At 46.9% G+C, this 24,683-nt stretch overlaps 2 protein-coding genes across 4 annotated transcripts in view; one reads left to right on the top strand and one right to left on the bottom strand.

The window, feature by feature from the left end:
* Positions 1 to 4,489, top strand: part of LOC309524579 (uncharacterized protein) — a 55,263-nt gene extending 50,774 nt beyond the window's left edge. For all 3 annotated transcript variants that reach the window (XM_082209250.1, XM_082209248.1, XM_082209249.1), the window contains one exon: positions 2,406 to 4,489. In XM_082209250.1, coding sequence (XP_082065376.1) covers positions 2,406 to 3,085 — 680 coding nt within the window. In that variant the 3' untranslated portion in view covers positions 3,086 to 4,489. The remainder of the gene's footprint in view (positions 1 to 2,405) is intronic.
* A 6,670-nt stretch (positions 4,490 to 11,159) lies between these two features.
* LOC309525055 (zinc finger protein 202-like) lies at positions 11,160 to 20,591 on the bottom strand. The gene is made up of 6 exons (XM_082210411.1): positions 20,220 to 20,591; positions 18,334 to 19,237; positions 17,070 to 17,178; positions 16,084 to 16,166; positions 15,366 to 15,492; positions 11,160 to 13,690 (listed from the first exon to the last, which is right to left on the bottom strand). The coding sequence occupies exons 2-6, from the start codon at positions 19,030 to 19,032 to the stop codon at positions 13,563 to 13,565; spliced, it is 1,146 nt and encodes a 381-aa protein (XP_082066537.1). The 5' UTR covers positions 19,033 to 19,237; positions 20,220 to 20,591; the 3' UTR covers positions 11,160 to 13,562.
* Positions 20,592 to 24,683: the final 4,092 nt, after the last annotated feature.

The raw sequence follows: 24,683 nt of genomic DNA, 5'->3' as shown, positions 1-24,683 counted from the left end.
AAAATGGAAATTTGATAGGAATTGTAAAATGATGCTTTTCTCAGGAGGACCAGCGTATGAGTAGTCCCTTTGTCAGTAGTTCTGTTGCAAGCTGCCCAGAGAACCAGTGTTTCTGTGTGGCATGTTAGTTTTTGCCAATATGGCAACGTCTGTAAAAGCATCCTGGAGATAGTATTACAGCGGTACCTTGGTTCTCAAACTTAATCCATTCCAGAAGTCCATTCGACTCTTGAAACTGTTTGAAAACCAAGGTGTGGCTTCTGATTGGCTGCAGGAGCTTCCTGCAGTCAAACGGAAGCCGTGTTGGATGTTCGGCTTCCGAAAAACATTCGCAAATGGGAACACTTAATTCTGGGTTTGCTGTGTTCAGGAGCCAAGCCGTTCGGGAACCAAGGTACCATTGTAATGGGATTCAAGTAATGTGCCCTGCTAAGTTAAGATCGCAAAAGCGCAACAGGGCCTTTCACCTTTGCTCCCAAAACTGGCTCAGTGGAAAATTCAACGACAGCATACCAGGGGATGAGAGGGCAAATGGTTCCATCTGCCCAATAATGTTTGCACTCACAGAACACCTGCTTCAGTGCTACGTTAAATTACTCCCTTTTTTGGGGAGGGGGGTAAATGTTTTTTATTAAGTTACTATTACAGCACATACAAACACGACATTTAGAAAACAAACTACAAAAGACTTATGTTATCCAATCTTTAGTTCTTATTCTATTCTAATTGACTCCCTTCCTTCTCACCGTGGGTCTTTTTTTAAACTTGATAAACTGTTTCTTTTTCATTTTGACATTTCTACCGTTCTCCATATGTTCTATTTGTACAGTGGTGGCTCTAGTTGCGGACACAATCCATTCCGGGGTGCCATTCGCACCCCGAAAAGTATGCAACTAGAGCGGCGCTTCTTTGCATGTGTGGAGCGCGCAGAGCGCTTCTGTACATGCATGCAGAACAAAACCCGGAAGTATATACTTCCCGGTTTACCACGTTCGCAACCTGAAAAGCCGCAATGTGAAGCAGACACAACAAGAGGTATGACTGTATTTTGTTTTGCAAAAATTATTTGAAGCAAGTTCAGATTTTAATTTGAGGGCACTGTTTTTTTTTTAATCATCTCTGTACTTCCCCCACCCTTTTTGAAATTTTTGTTTATACTGTCCCCTAATTGCACCCATCATTTTTGCCAACTCAGTATAATCAAATAATATTTCTTGCTACTCTTTTTTTGTTGGTACTGTTTCACTTTTCCAGTTTTTTGCAATTAGTATTCTTGTTGCGGATCTTGCGTAAAGGAACATTATCTTATTTTCATTTGCGATTTCTGAATCTACTATGCCCAATAGAAATGCTGCTTCTTTTTTTACAAAAGTTTGTTTAAATATTTTTTTCAACTCCTCATATGCCATGTCCCAGAAGCTCTTAATTTTATTACAGTTCCACTACATATGAAGTAGCGTCCACTCTGATTGATTACACCTCCAGCACATTTTGTTTTATACATTTTGGTTATTTTAGGTGTTATATACCACGTATAAAAACATCTTGAGAAAATTTTCCTTTATCGAGTTGCAAATAATTGAATATTTTTGCCCTAGGTCCATTGCCCAAATTATTCCCTCCTTTCTTTCCTCTGCACTTCATTATTATCCCACCTTTTACATTTGCTCATGGCAAAGGCTGTAACAACACTCATGACTCCATAGTGGTATCTTCACCCCTGCAGTTGCCTTGGAGCGGCCCTGATGTGCCCAGACCATCTGACCATTTTAGGTCTCAAATGTCCAGTTACCCTGGCAACCTACAGTGAGGGAAGAGCATCATAAAATCCTCTTCCTCGGTCTCAGATCGCTTTGAGGATAGTTGTTTACACTCTGGCGGTAAAACATCTTGCTGCTTGTACCACTTTCAAGTTGGGGCAGGCGGTTGTTGTTTTTATTTTCATTATATATTTTGTGGTTTTATATTTTGATTTTGTCCTGTGAACTGCCCTGAGACCTCTGGGTATAGGGTGGCATAAAATTCAATAAATAAAATAAAATAGATAAGGAGAGATGGAATGCAGCGTAGGAGGGAGAGTTCCACAAAGGCAGAACACACGAAAATCATGCCTAATACATTCAAAAAGGTTAAATGCAATTAAACTGAAGCATTGAAACATTATTAAAATAATGAAAATATACACCTGGGGTCTCTTAATTCTTATATCAAAAGGATGGAGGGACCGCTGTCATCAAGGCCATGCTCTTCCTTATACGTCCCCATTTGCTGAAGCTCAGTGCAGCAAGGCTATAATTGAAAAGCATTGATGCCTGGGAAAGCTTTCCTCCTCTTCCACTGCTACCCTTCTTCCCTTGAAATGGGCTGGTCTCATGCCTGGATTGTTTCTCCCTCTGTCCCTGCAGGCAACATGGTAACGGTGGAACTGAAACCTCTGAAAGTGCCGGTACTGAGCCACATGAACGATGCCAAGCTGGCTGAGCTCCGGGGACGATGGGGCCGTTGTAAACAGGAAAAGGAAGAAAAAGCAGAAGAGCCTGTTGCCTCTGCTGAGGGTGCTTCCACTGCTGAGGGTGATTCCGTTGAGGGTGCTTCCACTGCCGAGGGTGATTCCGCTGAGGGTGCCTCCACTGAGGATGCAAAGAGTGACTCGGCCAAGGACGCTGAGGCTGAGGCTGCGGAACTTGAGCTAGCAGAGATTAAAGCGAAAGTCCGTGCAAGGCTGGAAAGGTTTGCGTATTCCAAAGGCGGGGAGACAAATCCCTGCCCGCCAGAGCCAGACACCAGCCAGACTGCCCCGGTGGAAGAGAAGCCACCACCTCCCGAAAGTTCTGCAAGCGAGAAATCCTCTGAGGGTGAGCCTGCCGCCTTAGCTGACCAACAGAGTACCGACACAGGGGATGGGCCCCACGAGGGCGAGGATTGTGGGGAGGCCAAGCTGCTCTGCGACCAGGCCACGCACACAGAGGCAAAACCGTACCTCTGCTCGGTGTGCGGGCAGGATTTCATGCGGAAAGATTCCTTGGAAGCCCACGAGAAGACTCACGGCTTTGAGTGCAGCAAGCGCTTTGAGGAAGCCTCATAGGGCAGGATTGGTAATCAAGGATGATGCTGAATTGTTAGCTGAGGAGAGGAGATGGGAAATAGCGGCACAGCCGCAAAGGAAAGACTTAGGACCCATCTCCAGCCCAGTTCAGTCAGTTATATAGACTTGCCCTGAGTTGTCCCACTGACTGTTGCAGCAAGTTTGGGGCAGTGGCCTTCCAGATGTTGAGGGACTTCCCAAACCCCTTGCCATTGACCATGTCAGCTGCATGGACTGATGAGAAATGGAGTTCAGCGACACCTGGAGGGCCACAGTTCCCCCACTTGTGAACTATCCTGTCTTAAAGAAGACTTAACTCGGAAGCAAGTTCCGCTGGGAGTTGGTCTCCTCCGTTGGTAAGTGTGTACTTAGGGTGCAGCCCTGTGCATGGTTCACGTTGTACTGCACTGGGCTTATCTCTTGGTCCGGAAGTCTTGGTCACACCGTCGCAAGCATTGAAGTCTGTTTTGCAGTTGTTACTCTTTCAAAGTCTGAAAAGGCAGTGGCACAGGAAATGGAAGGTGTCAACAACTTTATACAGCAACCCCACCCCTTTGCGGAACAGGCGTGGTGGTGATTGAGCATTCAAAGGAGGGCCACTAACTTTCTTTACTGGCCCCTGCTCCTCTGCCTTCAATGTCTGTCGATATTCTCAGGTTACAGATCTGACCTCTTCCATGCTGCTGGGTTGTTGTTGTTTGGCACATGGTGGTGGCTTAACGGCCCAAGATCAAGCCAAGCTGTGTATGTTTTGACCAGTTTGCAACCTGAACTCAGACTTCTGCCCTTGTAATGAAATATACCTCCATCTCTTCCTACCGCTTTCAGAGTTTCCGAATCTTGCCTCATGATTTTTTATTATCATCTTTTAATTAATTTTTAAAAAAACAATTTAGGCAAGAGCCCTGGCTAGTTTGGATACTATAATTCAGTAGACTTTAGACATGAAAACATGAGCGTCCTTTTAACTTGGCATTCTGTTTCATGCACCAACCCACTGTTTTTAGAAAGCCCTTAAGCAGGGTGATTTCCCTCCGAGCATCTGTTATCCGGAGGTTTCCTGAGGTTCTATTTCACTTGCCTTGCTGACAAGTCCTGAATAAGGGTGTCTTAGAAATATTGAGTGGTGGTTGGGAAATAAGTGATGATTGGGAAGGGGAAGTTTTGTATAATTTTGTTTGTCTTGGTGCTGTTGGGAAGCAAAAGTGCACTGGAGATGAGAAAGTAACAACCTTAGAAGTATAACTTACCTGAGAAAAGTAATCTTTGTTCTAGAATGCAAAGTAAAAGTTGTAAAAATTTTTAGAGCTGTGGCGTCATGTTGTTTGTATAAATTTGTGGCAGCTGCAGAGGAGTTTGTGGATATGAATTCTCATAATCAATAAAGAATTTTTCAATTTTAAATCCTTACAGAATCTTCCCCCTACTGTCAATGTTGGAATATTTTGGGAGCTTACCTTTATAAAGGCTTACGGCTACAATGCTATGATGAATTTTTAAAGTGTTAGATTAACACACACACTCATCAAAGTGGAGTCATAAAAATGGGGGAGGGGAAACTAATCCACAAAAACTGCAAGAGAGTTAAAGCCAGGTACTTTATGGTTATCATTGATTCATTTTCCAGATATATTCATGTGTTCAATCTCAAGCAGAAATCAGAAGTGTTTCCTAGGTTCAAGGAATTCTGTGCTTGGTTGCAAAATGTGCATGATAAACAGGTGAAATGTTTGTTTACAGATCGAGGGGGAGAATTAACTTCTCAGCTGTTTAAAGCTTTCCTAAGGAATTCAACATGACCTTTCAAGTCCACGGTCTCCTTGGATGAATGGATTTAGTGAAAGGGCAAATCAAATATTGCTTCAAGGCTTGAAAACCTTGCTGCATGATGCCAATCTTCCAGAGAGTTATTGGGCAGAAGCGCTCAGCTGTTTTGTTTATACTTATAATCGCAGATTGTCATCACTGATTGGTTGTACCCCCTATGAAAAGATGTTTGGCAAGAAACCATACATCAAGCACATGAAAAATTTTGGTTCTGACGTGGGTTCACACACCACAAAGCTCCAAGTTAGGCAAACGTTTGCATGGTATCTTTCTAGGATATCAGAAAGGTTCTTACAGAGTAATGATGACAGACACTAACACAGTTAGACTTACTAGACGTGTTGAGTACAATGCCAAGTGGGAGAATGTAGGAATTTTCCAATGTTATTCTGATGACAGTGAAGAGTCTGAGGATAAACAGCAGCAAAACCCCACACCCACTGATGAAGGTTCTGAATCTGAAACTGACTCAGATGCTTCAGAGGATTTAAAGAGTTCTAAGGTCTCTCTGCGACCCTCTGAAGCCTCTGATCGAGAATTGGAGGAACCACTGTTCACTATAGGCCACTTTTCTCTTAAGAAAGAAGAGGAAAGCGTTGAAGACTTACGTCTGATTCACAGGTTTGAAAGAGCCACAAGAGGTAAACCTCCAGAGAGATTTGCTGATGAATTTGCTAAAGTAGCTAAAGCTGTAACTGCTGTTAATAGCTCCAAGAAGGTATTTGAACCTTCAAACTTCCAAGAGATCCAGGCTTTGGACTCGAAAGATGCTGAAGGCTGAGCTTGACTACTTAGAGAGGAACAAAATATGGGAGCTTGTTCCAACAGTTTCCTGTTTACTGGTTTCCTGTTTCTTTGTACCGGTTGCCTCTCTGCTTTCACAGAGAGAGGATGTATATTTTCTTTTCTGTCTGCATAGTTAGAAATAAAACGCTTAGCGCGTAGCTCATATTTCTCATCTCCTGCTGCTGCTTGGATACTCTGCGTAATGGGAACGTGCCTGGAGTCTCATCAAAGGCTCAGGTCGTTAATCACCGTCGGAGGACTCGACCGGAGGAGTAGCTCGGTTGAAAGCAAGTTCCGACAGTTTGACGGTTGCAGCTATTTACAGTTTACTTCCACCAGAGCCCAGGTGAAGTTTTCTCTTAAGTGTTTCCAGGCCTTGCTCTCTGCAAAGCCGTCTCTCCCCACTCTATCTTCTCAGCATGGGAGATGGACACAGACTAAACACAATTTACAGTCACTGTAGGAACTGAGGAGGAGTAAAGAACAGTTCCCACAGAAATGTCCTCAAGTAGGAATAAACATCCAGCACTTAGCTGCTTCTGGAGTCTTCATGAACTTCTGGAAACGAGTGAGCACACTCACCCCAACACAGTAGATGGGAGCGGTTGCAGCTGTAGATCAGCAACAGTTGGGATCTCACATGTTTCCTATCTCCTAGGAGGTGAAAGCATCCAAATTAATTATATCAATGCAGATATTGCATGAGAGAAGATGGTCTTTCAGATAGATGAAGCTGAATTTTTGAAAGTGTCAGAATATGTGCCTACCTAGCCTTTGGAGGAATGAGTTAATTTCTTTCATGGGGACAAATCACCCTATGTATGAGATAAGCAAACAGGTGCAAGATCAGCCAAGTTAGTTGCTATGGCAACAGCCCAGTCTCATTTATAGAATAAGGTTACCAGATTTTCTTCAATGAATCCGGGGACACTTTTCAACTTCCTACTAAATAGATGGATTTTGTCGAGGGACTGATTTGTAAATCCGGGAACTGTCCCTGGGAAACGGGGACATTTGGTAACCTTATTATAGAAGTGATTAGGATATGACAGTTCATCAGTAGGTGAAAGTGCAGTCCATGTTACATCTTGAATTGCTGGAATAACCAATTATTTCTACTTGTGTCTGTATCTGCAAAACCTACAAGCTTTATTTCTATATTAACATCTGGAAGAGTATTACTGAAGCCTGACCTGCTGCAGCAGTAAACTATTTTGGACCTTAAGCTGCTTCTGTTGGTGACTGGAACTGGGGGCAACTTCTGTTATGTGGGCATCTCACCTCAGATTCCCAACAGGTTATGGGTCCAGTTCTTCAGCTACCAGAGCCCAGTTATCAGCTACCAGATGTCAGAAGGCAGTAAATCTGGATAATACAAGCGGAGGAGGAGACAAGTTGAAGCAATAAATTTTCCTTGACATATTTCAGGGAGGCGGATGATGGTGCAGAGTCTCACAACCAGGCTGCTGTTGGAATAGTTGTTGGAAGGAATTATTCCTGTTGGAGCTTCATGGTGTAGATGCATAACTTTCTATTTGTATCTGTATCTACAAAGCTGACAAGCTGTGTATATGTAAACATCTGGAACTTTATTACTGAAGCCTAATCTACAGGAGTAAACCATTTTGGATCTCAACTGGAGCTGGGGGCAACTTCTGCTGTGTGGATATCTTGCCAAATATTCCCAACAGGTGGCCCCTGGATGTTATCCTGAGAGAAATGTAGCCCTTGAGCTGCAAAGCTTCCCCACGCCTGTACCTACCTGTTGCTGGAGATGCCAGAGATTGAAAATGGGACCTTAAGCATGCAAGGCATATATCCTGTCACATAGGTGTGCTTCATCTCTGACCCACAGCTGAAATTAGACTCACAAGGCCTCCCCCCCCCCAGCCATGCACATATGTCCCATGGCTGATGGCTGCCAGTAGTTTCTGAGCTCAATTTAAGGTGCTCACAGTAGTCTCTAAAGACATCAGAAAGTCCGCCGCCTCCTCCTGGGTTATAAGATCAGCAGTGGAGCCACTCTTTGTGGTTCTGCATCCCTCAGAAGTTAAGTAAGGGTGGGGTGGCAGTCTGGGAGAGGGTAATCTCTAAGTAGTGGAATTCCTTGCCAGTAGAGACAAATCAGACACCTTCACTATACAGCTGTTGGTAAGTGCTGAGATGTGCCTCTACCTGCCGTGGACTTGTTGGACGCAGAGGAATGGTGGGAGGAACCAGCTGGGTGGGAACCCTTTGTGGTGGGACGATGATGAGAGGTCAGAGGTAGAAGACTGGGAAGAGAAGGGGTCGGAAGCTGAAGAGGTAACAGGACTTCATGAGCTGGGAGGGTGTGACAGAGAGGAGTCCAGAATTGAACAGAAGCTGAAGTGGAGGAGGAGGCAGGGAGGAGTCCGGCTGGTGTCTCCCCGTCTGGCTGGGACAAGCTGCCCTGCTACCTTTCTCCGAACCAGAAGGGGCAGGAAAAAGCTGGAGGAGAGGTTGGCTGCACAACCTCTTCACTTGATTGGTAAAAGCCCTGGAAAGGAGGGGAGCTAGATGGCTGTGCAGAGGTGAGGATTTTCAGTCTCGGCAACTGATTTTTATGGAGTAACACCACTGGGAGTATGCTACTCTGTTCATTAGGCCTAACACTCAACCAAGGTAGTTATGTTTTTGCTAATAAAGACTTAACTTCAACTTTGAACTGTGTGATTACTGACCAGCACATTCCTGAGATGTGGGCTTTAAGGACCCACCCTAATTACATGGAGGGATGTTGGTGTAATTTAAATATTCCTGATGTTCTGCTGTGTTGTTCTGTGTTACATTGTTGGTTATACCAGTAGGGGTGTCAAGAGTTTTTTCAGCCAGAACTAAGTTCTGGCACCTCTCAGATGGGCACCATTGTCATCATAAGAGAACAAGGGACATGTTCATGTTGAGTTCTGGCATCTCTTTTTCTATAAAAATAGCACTAACGTGTGTGATCTTAAAATGCTATGGAGATTCAACATAATGCTGAAATTTGCAGAGGTAATTTTTTTAAATAAAAGGTACACACACACACCCCAACCCAATCCAGTAAGGACTCCGTGGTCGCAGCATTTTGACCGAGAGAGAAAACCTTGCCAACTGCCTGGGAGCAGCTGGAGAAGCAAGGCAGAGGAAGATAGATATAAAAATGTGTCGGTATAAAAACCATGTCCTCTGCTGGGTGGATCAACTCGAGTTTCACACTGCAAAGCCATTATGAAACGTTCCTGTGGACAGATCTGTGAGCTGTTCATAGAATTTTAGCTAGCTAGACTACAATCTGGAGGAGTGATGGGAAAGAGTGTGTCCGGATCGCCAGAGAAGCACCCCTCATCGCAACATTTTGTTGCAGGGCCCACTCACTAGCTGTAACTATGTGTTTCAACATTTAAAACCCAGCTGCTGCCCAGAGGGATTTAAAGACCAGGGTGAAGATGTATTGCATGATCAGTGACCACAGTTGCAAGTGAGGGCCAGGAATCACGCAGTCTGGATGACCTGGTGAGGAAAAGCGAGGTCCCCTGGCAATGGGGAAAGCCAGTGATTACCTCTCATGTAGTCTTTGAGCAAAACCACATCAGCAACATCTAGAAGCAAGTTGGGAAACCTGTTTCTCTCAGATAAAGATCTGGCCATTTCCCTACCCATGCTCTTGACTCATGTCACAACAAATAACCAACCATTCTATCAACCAGTACCACCTGTTGAGAAGGGCGGGTGAACTTTTACAAAAACTGCTGAAGTATACCAATGCTCCATAACAATAGCAGCCGTCCCCATGTCGGACATCTGAAGGCAGCCCTGTTTAGGGAAGTTTTTAGTGTTTTATTGTGTTTTTAATATTCTGTTGGGAGCCACCCAGAGTGGCTGGGGAAACCTAGCCCGATGGGCAGGGTATAAATTATTATTATTTTTTATTATTTTATTATTTATTAATTAAGTTGACAGCTTGTTAGGTTGGGGCTAATGGGATTTGGCTTCTGGTAACATCACAGACATCTTCCTCTTTTAATATGTAACCAATTTCATTATTGTCATGATACTTCTCCAAATGCGAGGCCCGATAGTCCTCTGAATGTCAGAGTCGTGCCAGCACAATCAAAAGCACCCTAATCAATCCTAGAAAGGGTTAGAAGCCAGGCCAGTAACGTTTATTTATTTATATTTTATATATACATATATAAATCTTAGGCAGCTCTTGTTTTATTTCGTTTTCAAAACTCCAAGTTGCGTAGAAAATACTGTAAAAACCAGGAACAATTTAAAAACCTTTAAGTGAAAAGCCATAGAAGAAGGAAAACATACACATGCGCTCTCGCACGATAATATTAGTAAATTGCCAAAAACAGGGAAGAAGAAAGAGGTAGGAGAAACCAATCAATCGTGAAGCAGCCTTTAGAATGTTTTCCTATGAAATGGTATGGCATTGCTGTTGAAGTGAGTGACTTCAGGATTTCAACAGTGTTGCTGTGTGTGAGAGAGAGAGAGGTGGGGGGGGGAGAGAGAGAGACTGCAGCCTTCATGAATTAAAAGTTGTCATCTGCTGGAGAAAAAGATATAGCGATGAGCAGTGTTTGTGAAAACAGGTGTTTACTAGACCCCCAGTAATAATAATAATTGATCTTCCTAGAACTGTAGACTTGGAAGGGATACAAAGGGTCATCTAGTCCAGCCCCCAGCAATGCAGGAATCGCAACTGAAGCATCCATGGCAGGTGGCCCTGCAACGTCTTCTTATAAACCTCCAAGCAAGGAGAGTCCACCACCTTCCGAGGAAGATAGTTCCACTGTCAAGCAGCTCTTTCTGCCACAAAGTTCTTCCTGGTGTTTAGTCACAATCTCCTTTCTTGTGAAGCCATTGGTTCTGGTCCTTCCCCCATCCAGAGTAGGAAAAAGCAAAGGGCTGCCATGCGGAAGATGGAGCAAGCTTGCTTTCTCCTGCTTCAGAGGGTAAGACCCAAACAAATGGCTTCAAGTTACAAGAAAGGAGAATCAAATGAAACATCTGGAAGAACTTTCTGGCAGTAAGAGCTGTTAGACAGTGTAAAGGCCTCCCTCAGGAGCTGGCGGACTCTCCTTCCTTGGAGGTTTTTAAGCAGAGGTTGGAGCCATCTGTCATGGATGCCGGCATTGCAGGAAGTTGGACTAAGTGACCCTTTGTATTACTTCCAAGTCTACAATTCTAAGATTCTATCATTAATGGCTTCTCCCAAAAGGGGCGTGGCCAGCAAGAGAATTCCCAGTTGGCTCTGCCCACGTCTTCTAGTACCCAATGAGGCGGCTCTTGTCTGAGGATGTCCAGAATTTAGGAACCAGCGCCAGGCTCACAGCTCTTGAGCTATTGCTCCAAATAGCTCTGAAAACATAGGCATTATCCGCAGCTTACAAAAAGGTCTGTGTCTGTCAAAACACACACACACACACAGAAAATACACAAACGGCCAGCGCATCTTTGAGAGCCACATTAATTCTCAGAGTATTAACAAGGCCTTTTCCCCCAGATGGGTTTTCTCGTGTCTGTTCAGTATGGCTCTCTGGGTGAAGCTTTCCCCACAGGCCTGGCACCCGTACGGCTTCTCTCCCGTGTGGATCCTCTGGTGCCTGAGCAGAACCTCTTTCTGGTTGAAGCTCTTCCCGCACTCGGGACACTCGTACGGCTTCTCCCCTGTGTGGATCTTCTGGTGCCTTACCAGCGAGTCCCTCCGGCAGAACTTCTTCTCGCACTCGGGACACTCGTACGGCTTCTTCCCTGTGTGGATCTTCTCGTGCCTGATCAGGCTCTCCCTCTGGCTGAAGCACTTCCCGCACTGAGGGCATTCGTGAGGCTTCTCCCCTGTGTGCGTCCCTCGGTGCCGGACGAATCCTTCTCGCCCGTTGAAGCTCTGCCCGCACTCGGAACACTGGTAAACCTTGGGCCTCGCGTGGATCCTCTGGTGTTTCGCCAGGTAATTCTTCTTCTGGAAACGCTTCCCACACGCGAGGCACTCGTAAGGCATGGCGGCGGAGTGGACACTCTGGTTTGCAACTGATTTGCATCGGTACCATTTCCCGCACTTCGAGTACAGAAATTTATTCACCCGTGCATGTCTCGAGGTTTCCTTCACTACCCCGTGACTTTCTGCCACCTCGTTTAATTCACCCCATCCCTCCGCCAGCTTTCTCCCCCATCGCTCGTCAGATTTGCATCCTTGTTCATGAATCTCGGCTACCAGAGAAGCCTTCCCTTGGGATATTTCCAGTGACATGCTGTATATTTCATCCGGCTCTCTGCCTCCTTGCAGAGGACTCTCCTTCTTGATTTGAAGTTCATCATCTGCAAAAAGAGATAAAGCAGACAATAATTCTGTTCAAACTGACAGTCCTTAAAAATACCCCAAAGCCTTTTTGCTAGGAATAATGGGGATGGAGATCCTGTGAAAGCTGACTAATTTATTTATGTACGTGACAACAGCAGCTAGAACTTCATATGCACAGGGGTGGAAAGAGGAAGGATTACCAACAAAGAAGGAATGGCTTACGAAACTGATGGACTATGCTGAAATGGCAAAATTAACTGCCAGATTAGGAGGACATAATGATGAAGTGTTTAAGGAGGATAGGATTATCTATCAGAGTGTCACCCATACATAATCTCAGGCAGGATTTGAAATATAAGCAGTGGATTAATGAAAGAACTAGAATTTAGATAGTAAAAACACGTGTGTTGTAAACAGCTCAGAAAATGGAGTAAGAAACAAGAATTAGGAAAGGGTGGGTGGGAAGTCAATTGGAAACTTTATGGGGGGGTTCTGCACAATATTTTTGAATATTTTTGGAGATTTAATAAAAATTATATGTAAAAAAGAATCAGGAATTCCTGTCATTACCAACGTTCAGAGTGTGAGTGCCATTCCTTATGCAACTAAAATGCCACCATCCACACACAAGGGAGCAGAGACAGTAGGCTCGTGCATGATGTCACAGCTAACCTGTTTTTCCAAGCATGGTGTGCAGAAATCCCAATGATCAGCTCACTGTCTCCGCTTGCAAACTGTTATGAACAGGGCTTTTCAGATGTCCCCAATCAGCTTATTGGCAACGGAGGCGATTCCTCTTTCTCCCCAGTTTGCATCATGAGCCAGTATGGCATAATGCTGGACTAGGACTTGGGAGATCAGGGTTTGAATCCCTACTCAGCCACGAAGCTCTCTGGGTGACCTTGGGCCGGCCAACATCTCTTAGTCTAAGCTACCTCACAGGGTTGTCATAAGAATTAAATGAGAAAGTGGGAGGAAGCTGCTCAGAGAGGGGGGGGGAGTTTACCTATACATATAGTAAATGTAGTAAGTTTCGGATCCTTGCAAATAGTAAACCAGCACAGCAAGCAAAGGAGGTATTTTTCCTCTTTGATGTGCTAGATTTCTTCTTGCAGGGATGTGCTGGCTCACTCATTTTATACAAGGAAGTTTTTCGTGGTTTGATGTTTTATCGTGCTTTTACTATTCTGCTAGAAGCCAGCTAGAATGGCTGGGGAAACACAGCCAGATGTGCGGGGTATTAATAATAATTATTATTGTTGTTGTTGTTGTTATTATTACTACTACTACTACATGGGACCTTTAAAAAATCCCCATGCAGTCTGAAGTCTGTTCAACCACCTCAGAATTCTCCCACCTCATTCTGACATGTGGATTGGCTGAAGAAGCCATGTGGGTGTGGTCAACCGTGTGGAACTTTCCCAGCCAATCAGCACCCAGGACAAGAAAATCAGGAAGTGGCACATGGAAAAAACAGGCACAATGAAAGCAATCCCAGGGTGTGCAATGCACCCCTCTGTAACCACCCCCTCCCAACTAAGCCCCGCCCTGCCTTTAATACCCCTCCCCTTTACCTGAGATGTTTTCTGCAAATACCTCGCCATCCTCAGAGTCCTCGATGAAACCCATGTCTCCTTTATCCTTTTGGGATACAGCCTCTGGTTTGGGAATCACAAAGCCTCCTTAGAATAGGGAGAGAAACAGAGATAAAAGGAACATTGAGAGAAATAGTCATTGACTGAACGTTTGGCGGGGCAAAGAATATTTGTGGATTCAACCTAAAAAGTTTCAAAATAAGCTGGTTTATGAAACTGCTGGACTCTGATGAAATGGTGAAATTAACTGCTGGACTAAGAGGACATAATGACGAAGTGTTTAAAGAAGAATGGAGGCCATTGATGGATTATCTATCAAAATATCACCTATACATGAAGTCGCAGGCAGGCTTTGAAATGTAAGCAGTGGGTTACTGAAATAACTAATGGTAGTGAAGTTTAGATAGTAAAAACAGATGTATTGCAAAACAGCTAATGAAAAGAAGCAAAAAACAAACATCAGGAAAGGAGCAGTGGGAACTCAAGAAGAAATTTACGTTGAAAAATATATTTTTTTGTATATGATGATAAATGGTTTGGAATATTGTTGGAGATTCAATAAAATACAGTTTTAAAATAAGCACAGAACACTTTCTACTTAGTCTGCTGGTTGGGCATTAAGCAGAAGCAGCCACAGAATGAGATCCTCAGTTAGCCAAACCCTGTTCTCCATTTCATTCATCCTCCAGTTTTCCTCCCTCGCAAACAGCCACCCAGCATTCCATGACCAATGAACATGGTCAATCTTCATTAGATTGGCTTTTTGTGGGGGGGCAGTCTCTTCTGGGGGGCTCCCCCACCCAAAAAGATGTTTCATGCTTTGCAAATCATGGGGCATTACCCCAAGTTTGCCGATGCTTCTCTCTTCTGTATGGAAGGGGCTGTTTCAGTTGCATTAGGATCCCAACTCAAACAACGAGCTTGCCTTTAGGATATAGGATGAGGGCAGGGAGGAGGATGCATCAGAGTCATAGCTGTCAACTTTCAGATTTGAAAATAAGAGATCAGCAGCCTCGAAAATAAGGGATTAGCAGCCTCACCTGTCCCGGGGACAGTCTACAGGATATCTAAAAATCCGGGATAGCAGCAGGAAGCAGCGGGAAATGGCACTAGAATAAGGGAATTTCCCGCAAGATAAGGGAAGGTTGACAGCTATGGTCAGAGTCTGCCAACCCAAGCCCAGTTCCAACAGCCTTGCGGGGCTCAAGATAACACCCTGTTCTTTGCATGGAGGGATCATTTTATTGATTGTTGTGGAAACTGCTTTGTGACCATCTATAGTGAAAATTAGGGACGCGGGTGGCACTGTGGCTTAAACCACAGAGCCTAGGACTTGCCGATCAGAAGGTCGGCGGTTCGAATCCCCGCGAAGGGGTGAGCTCCCATTGCTCGGTCCCTGCTCCTGCCAACCTAGCAGTTCGAAAGCACGCCAAAGTGCAAGTAGATAAATAGGTACCGCTCTGGCGGGAAGGTAAACGGCGTTTCCGTGCGCTGCTCTGGTTCGCCAGAAGCGGCTTAGTCATGCTGGCCACATGACCCGGAAGCTAGACGCCAGCTCCCTTGGCCAATAAAGCGAGATGAGCAGGGGTCCCTTTCCCTTTACCGTGAAAATCGGTCCGTAAAGAATTGGAAATAAATAAAACGTATTTGTTCTGCCCCCACCTTCTTTTTCCTTATTATATTTCGATGCATTATAAAATTAAATAAACTCAGATTCTCTCTTCTGCCACGTTCCATTAATACAGGGCGAGGACTTCCTTACCTAGAGACCTGATGTCCTCAGAGTCCTCCTGCATGACTTCCCAATGCATGGTTCCTTGACTGGTGTTCAGCACTGCCCACTCAGCACTGCCCAAAGCCACAGTCACCTCGTTCAAATTCACACTTCCCTGGAACGATAAAAGTATCCCCTCCATTCCTGCATTGTCTTGGGTTCGACCAGATGATGCTTAGTGTCCCTTCCAACTCTACCACTCTATGATTCTAATAGCTGTATAATTTTGGAGACTGGCCCTTTCCTCCTCTCCATTATCTCTCCCCACTGTCAACACTGTAGGCTCATTGAGGTAACAGCCCACCTGGTTTGCCTTGTTCTGCCTCAAATTAGATCATGGCTGCAAAACGTCAAGCTCAGGGGCCAAATGTAGCTCCCAGGCCATTATGTGGCCCTCGGATGTTTCCTCTCACCAGCCCTGCTTCCTGCCTTCCTCAAGTGTTTTTGGTTGCTTGGAATGTGCCCTTGAACTCTCGCTTGCCTGGGTGAAAAACGGTGTGTGGGGTGTGTGTACGCGCATGCACATAAGCATGTGTGAACGTACAGAAATAGTCCTACTCTCCAAACGGTAAAATTCACATTTGTTAATCCATTCACTTTTGCCTCTGGCCCTGCCCACTACTGCTATGTGGCTCCTGGAAAGTTGCTCAGAAGGAAATGTGGCCCTCTGGTCAAAACGTATTTCCCACCCCAGAACCTCACATACCTCAGAAAGCTCAGTGTTGACTATTTCTTGTTCTTCGGGAGGAAGCACCGGACTGGGATGACTTGGCGACATTATTCCGCTGGCTGTAAACGAGGGGAATGTTTCAGATACCAATAATAGTGATCGAGTCAATTTCTTATCCACCCTTCCCGATAAGGTCCTGGGCAGGTTGCAGCGATTAAAAACCCACTAGGAAAATAAATTTCAACAGGGCTTTTTTCAGCTGAAACTCACTGGAACGTTAATTGCCATTATAAGAGAACAAGGGAGGCGTTCATGGTGAGTTCCAGCACCGATTTTTCTTGAAAATCAGCACTGAGGTTAAAACAAATTACAGTCAGAAGCTATATAATGAAGGAGCCAGAAACAGCTCTGAGAGTAAGTAGTTCCAAAATCTTGGGGATGCTAGAGAAGGCTCTCTCTTGGGCTAAACCACCCTGAACTTCAGGGATGAGCAGAACTACCAAGAAGGCCCCCTCTGCTTATCTTAACACCCGGGAGGGTCTGTAGGGAAAGAGGTCATCTCAGATATTTGAGGCCTAAGTCAAGTAGATATTTGAGGCCTCAGCTCCCTGAAACAAACTGGCAACCGGTGGATCTGTTTTACAAGGCAGACATTTTGTTCCTTAGAGTGGAGGCCACATGGTAGCTAGCCCCTCTTTGCTGCACTCTGAGCCCAGAAATAACCAGCACAGATGTCACAGGAGTGCCAAATGGAACCCAAGCCATCTTTGTTTGTCCCCTAAAATAGCCTTCTCCAACCTAGTGGGCCTCCAGAAGTTGCTGGACTCTAACTCCCATCATCCACAGCCAGCATGGCCAGCAGTGAGGGCTAATGGGACTTGTAGTCCTTCAATATTTGGGGGAAGCCACGACTGTCTTTCAGCCGTTGCTAGTTTTCTCATCGCGAGATCCTCTGAAAAGCCGCGGAGGGATCCCAGGAATCCAGTTTGAATAAATGCTGCGCTAGCCCAATGAATCCTCACCCAGCAAACAGAGGTCTTTTTCTGCTTTCTCATCAGCCTCTATGTATATTTGCCTCTGAGGTGCCCCCTTGGCTCCTGAGGGGTTCGTGGGCACTTCCTCCGCCGGCATCTGAAAAAGAACAACACAGATCCCACTCAGGATGGGGAAGATGCAGGAGGGCTTGAGAGGAGAGCAGGAGGTGGACAAAGTGAATAACAGAAAAATGCCAGCTTTCACAAATGCCAGAAACTTTCCTCTGTTCTTTTTAGTTGAAAGCTGGGAATTATGGTTTGTTTTGGGGGGTGGAAGTGTCTGTTCTCCTCCCTGCTACTTCCCCCTCTCCTGTCATGGATGCCCCATGTGCCGGCTCAAGGTATTTTGCTGCCTGAGGTGAAAGACTAAAAGAGACTTCTGTATGCAAAAGCAGGCCCGACTAGCCATTGAATTTTAGCTGAACACTAGCAATTGAATGTTACTGAAGCAGGAAAAGTTGTGAGAAGACCCCGCTATTCCCCTCACGCAGCTACAATTTCCAGGTGACAATAACAGTCAGGCTCTCTTCCCGTGGAATGCTGGGAAATGTGGCTCCGTGAGGGGAATAGAGTCAGCACCTTCAACAAACAGTTCCCAAGGTTCACTGAGGGAAGAAGCCATGACGGCTTAAAGTGATACAAGACTGCTTTAAAAGTACAGTGCAGATGGGGGACTCATTCAATTATTTTAAAACCCAGGATCCGTCCAAGTAGCGCAGGGGTGGGGAGCCTGCAGTCCTTCAGCTGCCATTGGACTCCAACTCCCATCATGGCCGATGGCTGGGGACGATGGGAGTTGCACTTCGGAAGCATCTAGAAGGCTAACGGTTTCCCTAAAGGTAAAGGTAAAGGTACCCCTGCCCGAACGGGCCAGTCTTGACAGACTCTGGGGTTTGTGCGCCCATCTCACTCAAGAGGCCGGGGGCCAGCGCTGTCCGGAGACACTTCCGGGTCACGTGGCCAGCGTGACAAAGCTGCATCTGGCGAGCCAGCGCAGCACACGGAACGCCGTTTACCTTCCCGCTGGTAAGCGGTACCTATTTATCTACTTGCACCCGGGGGTGCTTTCGAACTGCTAGGTTGGCAGGCGCTGGGACCGAGCAGCGGGAGCGCACCCCGCCGCGGGGATTCGAACCGCCGACCTTTCGATCGGCAAGCCCTAGGCGCTGAGGCTTTTACCCACAGCGCCACCCGCGTCCCATAACGGTTTCCCTACACCTGAATTAAACGGCGACATGCATTAAAACCTCACCTGCCATTTCCAAGCCTTGGCCTCTTGGGGACTCGTCCGGAACTCCTCTGCCGCCACCTGGGTGCTGGTCTCCGGGTCCCAGGCCCTGATCCTGCTCTGCATTTCCTGGGGCAAGATGGCCAGGAACTGCTCCAGGATCAGCAGCTCCAGGATCTGCTCCTTGCTGCGCCTCTCCGGCTTCAGCCACTGATGGCAGAGCTCCTGGAGCTGCCCGTAGACCCTTCGTGGGTCCTCGACTTCTTGGTAGCGGAACTGCCGGAAGTGCTGCCGCAGCGCCTCCATTCTGCTGGCTTCCCCTCGCAAGATGGCCGCCTTCACCTTCCTGTAGTCCTCCCTCTCGGCAGCTTCTAGGCCGCTAAAGGCCTGCTGGGCTTCTCCGCTGAGAGCCGGCAGGAGACGCGCCGCCCACTCTTCTCGAGGCCATTGGCAGGCTTCAGCCACTTGCTCAAAGGAAGCCAGAAAGGCCTTGGCATCGTCCCAGGGCCCAAGCTTTGACGGTGGTGGGCTTCCCCATCCTAGGCGATGGGAGTCCAGGGCCTTCAGGAACTCCTGGCACTGGGTTGCCCATTCCTGGGGCAGCCCATCCTCAAGCTGCTGCTTGCCATTTTGCAGCGCTGCCTGGCCCGGCAACTCCTTCAGGCATGCCATCGTGACGCCATGCGGTGGTGTTTGGACTGCGGGTGCTAACCTCTCCTCCATCTTGGATCCTTGGTGTCCTCTCTCTGCTTCAGGGTGGGGGGGGGATTGGGACAAATACCCCACACTCGTAATGTCAAATTTTTGTTTTGGGTCTGTGGCTATACAGACAGGTTCAGTTCAAGGAGGAGACCCTACAGCATTTTGCAGAGACTTTCTCTGACAGTATCCCCTGGGTGTCTTTCTGAACGGAAAGTAGGACCGGTCCCTGCAGAGAAGAAAAAGAACAAAACACCAAAAGGCATAATGAAGGAGCCATTTTGGCAAAGTGTGGCACTATAAAATTTAAAACGCCACAATTGCCATAGTGGTTGCACAATCAATCCCTCTTTCCAGGGAACTCTAAGAACTGTAGGTCTGTGAGGGGAACTGGGGTCTCTCTGAACCGCTCCCAGCACCTTCAGCAAACTACAGCTCCCAGGATTCCCTGGGAGGGAAGCCATGACAGTTTAAAGTGATTATCATAGTGCTTTCAAGGTATAGTGCCATTTACAACATGCGCTCAAGTCCCAGAAGCTGGGGAAACTGAAGCCTGCTCAGTCTCAGACTCAAATTCCCCCTCCCTGATGTTGATGGACTATAACTCCCATCAATTTACACTGGTTATTCCAAGCACCTTTTCCCACAAACAGTGCCTGTTTTTGCCTTGCTCCCATCTCCTACAACCGGCATATGGCCCTCCGAAGGCTGCCTGGAAGGGAATGCGGCCCTCGGGCTGGGAAAAGGTTCCCCACTCCTGCTGTACACTCTTCCCCTGGGAGTAGCAGCGGTTAAGAGTGTCAGACTAGGGAGATCAGGGTTCGAATCCTTGCACTCCTTGAAGGAAAAGGTGGGGCAGAAATGCTGGTATTGCCTTTTGAACCGCAGAGAGAAGAGCCCCCACTTCAAGGATGATTTGGGGGTAACAGCTTCTAGATCAGAAGACGGGGTTCCCACAGCAGACCTGGCCAGCCACTCTGCGCATGTTGTTGTTTCCAAACCTGCAAATCGACCATTGCCAAAAGCTCAAAAGGTGCGGGGTTGCAGCGTGAGCTTCCCACCCACCCACCCTCGAACCTAGTTGGAAGCCCAACTTTCCCAGTCGCTCCGCACGCAGCCCGGGCAAGCAACACATTTTTGCAACTCTTCCTTTCTCTGATCTGCACCAGCTCCCACAGCATTTCGGCCAAATCTGCCCCTTTAAAACTCACCTTTCTCTCGCAGCCATTCAAAAGCAGGCATCCGACCCTCTCAACAAAGCAGGAAAGAGAAGGGGAGGGAGCAAGAGAGAAAGAGAGAGAGAATTATTACACCACTTCCAGTTCCACCCCCCTTCTCAAATTTCCCAGTTCCTCCAGGAATCTGAGTTTAACCCTTTCCAGCAATACTTTCTCTCTCTCTCCCTCCATCACTCTGAGACAGGAGGAGGTTGCAATCCGGATCAGGCCAAACCTTAGCGGGGGTGGTTGGCGTTTGCAAGCTTTACTTTCCCGGGAAAGCTGCATTCAAGGCCGGATCGGGCTGCCACGCTTTTTAAGGAGGAAGGAGGCAAGAGGCAGGGAGGCGGCTGCAACACACACGCGCTTCTTACTCTATTTCCGGTCCCCTTTTGAACGGAGGGAGAGGGGGAAATCGCGTTCCCTCCGCCGTTTCAGATGAAGCTGATCAAATGTTTGTGTCTTTTTGATTAAATTGCAAGATGGGAAGGTGACTTTATCCGTTGGGCCCATCCAGCCCACTATTGCATGCACTGATTGGCAGCAGAGGTTCTCCAGAATTTTAGGCGAGAGTCTCCTTGACCTCCCTCTCCTGGAGATGCTAGGAACAGAAACAGAGACCTTCTGCATGCAAAACAGATGCTCTGACCACTGAACAACACAGCCCCATCGCAAATAGCAATTTGCATTTGATGATGTGGTCTACAGAAACTTCTGCTCTTAAAAATGAATTATTATTATTATTATTAAGCTGTTACGCCCTAAAGGTGCCACAAGACCCTTTGCTGTCTGCTCTTGCTTCATCAGAGACTGGTAAGGTCTGGAATAGCCCTCAGATGTTTTTGCAATTTTAGGCTTGCAGGCGAGGGAAGTCAAGAGTTCCCCGCAGTTCCACCAGTAGTTTCTTATTTCGTAAAATTCATACACTGCTTGATTGTAAAACAAACAAGCAAACCTCTAAGCGGTTTGCAAAAAAATATAAAGTAATAAAACTCCCAATAAGAACAACAGTAATTTAAGACTTTGAGTAAGTTAAAATAACAATACACTAAAAAGGGATTAAAGGTTTTCTAAATATTTTGGTAGGCTTGCCTAACAAATCTGTTTTTATCAGGCACCGAAAGGAGCACAGTGAAGACGCCTGCTTGGTCTCAACAGGCAGGGAATGCCAACGTGTAGATGGAACAGGTATTTTGTGGCACCTGGAAGTGCCCGTTCTGCTGATTGAAGTGGTAAGAGTTGGTGTATATTGGGTAAGGCGATCTTGTAGGTTAACCAGTCCCAAGGTAAGGGCTTTATATATTAACAGTGACACATTCAACTAGGCCCAGTAGCAAATTCCCAGTCAGTGCAGATCTCTGAGTGCAGGCGCTAGCTATATATGCTGAAAAGGCCTCGCTTCTGTCAGCAATTGTGCACTAACTTCAACTTCTGGATTGAGTGCAGCGGAAGCCCTGCATGGAGCACATTGCTGTAATCCAATCTTAAATTGCTTGTAGATAACTCCCTCTGCATAGGTGGAATCTTAGTCTTGGTGGCAAAATGCATCTCTCGAACCCTCTCTGTGTGGCCCCTCCCTGGTCTTGCTGCCCCTCGCAAGTGTCTGATAATGCTTGTCTTAGAATGATAGAATTGTAGAGTCGGGCCCTGAGGGTCATCTAGTCCAACCCCCTGCAATGCAGGAGGGGATCTTACCTACTTTACAGAAGTAAAATTTACTTTTGTTGCTCAGCCCAGTTCAGCTCCTGGCCTTGCCCCCCACCCCCAGCATGTGCCCCTGGAAAGTTGCCCTGGATGGAATGAAAAGGGTTTATTTTCTACTCTCGCTGCGTATGCAAAGCTAATCCAAGATATTTTGCTGCCTAAGATGAAGCAGCAGTGGCACCCCGTTCCCCAAGTCCCAGGACTGCTTCATGCCAGGGTTGTTGTGTGAGACAAAAGGACAGGAGGGTCGCTCCCTCTGTTCTAAGACTCTTCTGAGGCTCCCATGTTCTCTTTGTAATAATTTTTAATTGAGGTATTTATCAAAGTGATACAGAACAGTGCCAAAAACAAAAATTAAACAACGGAGAACAGTCCGACCAGATTGGATCAGCATGGGAACCAAAAGTAACTGGCGCGAAAAGCTATACCATATATTATATAAATCACAACTTTTTTCCAGAGGGAAGGAAGCCGCATTAGGGGGGGTGGGGTGGACGGACAGTCAAGTCAATAAGGAAAGACATTGCGATTCAAAAACTATATTTCAAATGACCAGCAGAACGGATGGAAGAGATTGCTGCAATTGTTCATTACTGACATGTGAAATGAAGTCCCAAAACAGAGTGGCAAAATGGTCTGGGTTTAGCTTTTCCAACCTAACGTGCCAAGTGATTTTTTCCCTCTTCCCTGAAGCACAATTTTACACACATTTTGCCACCAAATTGAGATAGTAATATTGGCTAATGTTTTCCCAGCCCAGCATTGGCCTGTGGCCCACAAAACGTTGCCCAGGAGGTAATGCAGCCCTCAGGCTCAACAGCTTTCCCCACCCCCGGATTAAATAAACACCACAGCCAGGAACTGCTCCAGGACCAGCTCCTTGGTGTTCCTCTCAGCCTTCAGCCACCCATGGCACAGCTCCCGGAGCCGACTGTAAGCCCCTCTGGGCCTCTCGGCCTCCCGGTAGCAGAAATGTCTGTAGTGCAAGCACTGGCTCTCCCTCTTGGTGTCCCTCTGCAAGATAGCTGCCTTCACCTTCCCATAGTCCTCTCTGTCCCCGGCTGTCAAAGGTCTACTCTGCTTCGCTGGCAGGAGTCAGGTCGGCCACTCCTGCTTGGGCTACCAGCAGGCTTTGGCCATTTGCTCGAATGAGGTCGGGAAGGCCTTGGCATCATCCCATAGCCTGGGTTCTTCCAGCAACTATGGTTGCCTAGTGCAGTGTTTCCCAACCGGTGTTCCGCGGCACACTAGTGTGCCGCGAGACGTTGCCTGGTGTGCCGTGGGAGGGAGTCGGGCGAGGCGGGCGGCGAGAGGCGGGGCGGCGGCAGCGAGGAGAGGCCGCCCAGCGCGGGGCTCTCGCCGTCTGCCTGCCTGGCTGCCTGCGTGGCGCTGACGTCACGGGGCTGTAACGTGCCCCACATAGGCACACGCGGGGCGGCGAGTGAGCTCCCTCCCACATCCCATCGCCGCTCGCTTCGGCCGGCCTACTGGGCTGTCGCAGGTGGAAGGCCTGCGCATGCGCGAGGTTTTCGCGCCTTCGGGATTCCCTTCACGCCTTCCTCCTCCCGGGTCCTTGAGAGCGCGGGAAGCAGCAGCGCAAGACCGGCGTTGAGCCTGGTAGGTATTGCACTTGCCAAGGCAGTCATTTGGGAAATGAAAACTTGCAAAGCAAGCAACCAGTTCAATCTGAAGTACGTGTATGCTTAATATCCTGTATCTGAAACCTGTTCTGCCCCCTCCCCCACACTTGGTGCCATTTTCATCTACACATGCAGCAGAGTAAGTTGACCCAGAATAGTACCAATTCAGATGGCAGATGGGAGAATGACAGTGCTGAATGCTTTCCCATGTAGAACAGTCCCTGCAAATAAAAACCTAGCATATTTGGAAGAGGGATGCTAGCCTAACCATTACCTTCTATGCTGTTACTATTTTTTTATTTTTTTTTTACATAAGTAAAAAGTGACCTTTCCCCATCTGGCATGGTGGTGTGCCTCGAGATTTTTTTCATGAAACAAGTGTGCCTTTGCCCAAAAAAGGTTGGGAAACACTGGCCTAGTGTGACACGAGGCAATTCCACCGTCCTCAGGAACTCCTACCACTGCATTTCCCAGTGCTGAAACAGACTCTCACATGGCTCCTGTTTGACCAGCTGCATTCTTGGAAGCACTTCTCCAATACTCCCAGCCTGGAGGACATGAGTCTCTTGCCTATGGCCCAAGCATCCATCCCGTCGAAGCTTTCACACCTCCATTTTCATCCCCGCCAGATCCTGCAGTAATAATGTCTTGCGCCTTCAGAAAAACAAGAAAAAACAAACAGGTGTTTGTGACTCCTTTTTTATTCTATGCATTTGCATAATTTCTCTTCAGGTGGTCCTGGTAAGAATTCTGTAACTGAGGCCCCATCTGTGCTGTACATCAAAAGCAGAATCGTACCACTTTAAACATTCATGGCTTCCTCCAAAGGATCCTGGGAACTGTAGCTCAAGTGTGCTGAGAATTGTTAGCAGAGCTTTCCCCATTCCCTGCTAGAGTTACAGTTCCCAGAGTTCCCCAGGAAGAAAGACGGGCTGTTAAGCCACTCTGGAAACTGTAGCCCTGTGAGGGGGGTAGGGGTCTCCTAACTACCCTCAGCAGCCTTACAAAACTACAGTTCCCAAAAATTTGTGGGGTTTAAAGAGGCACATTCTGCTTTAAATGCATAGCGTATAAAGCCGTAGATGGGGCCTGAGAAGCAGTGCCTATGCTTACT

This window comes from Podarcis vaucheri, assembly GCF_965113315.1.
Source record: "Podarcis vaucheri genome assembly, chromosome: 2".
NCBI lineage: Eukaryota > Metazoa > Chordata > Lepidosauria > Squamata > Lacertidae > Podarcis > Podarcis vaucheri.
This window is presented reverse-complemented; position numbering and strand designations above follow the sequence as displayed.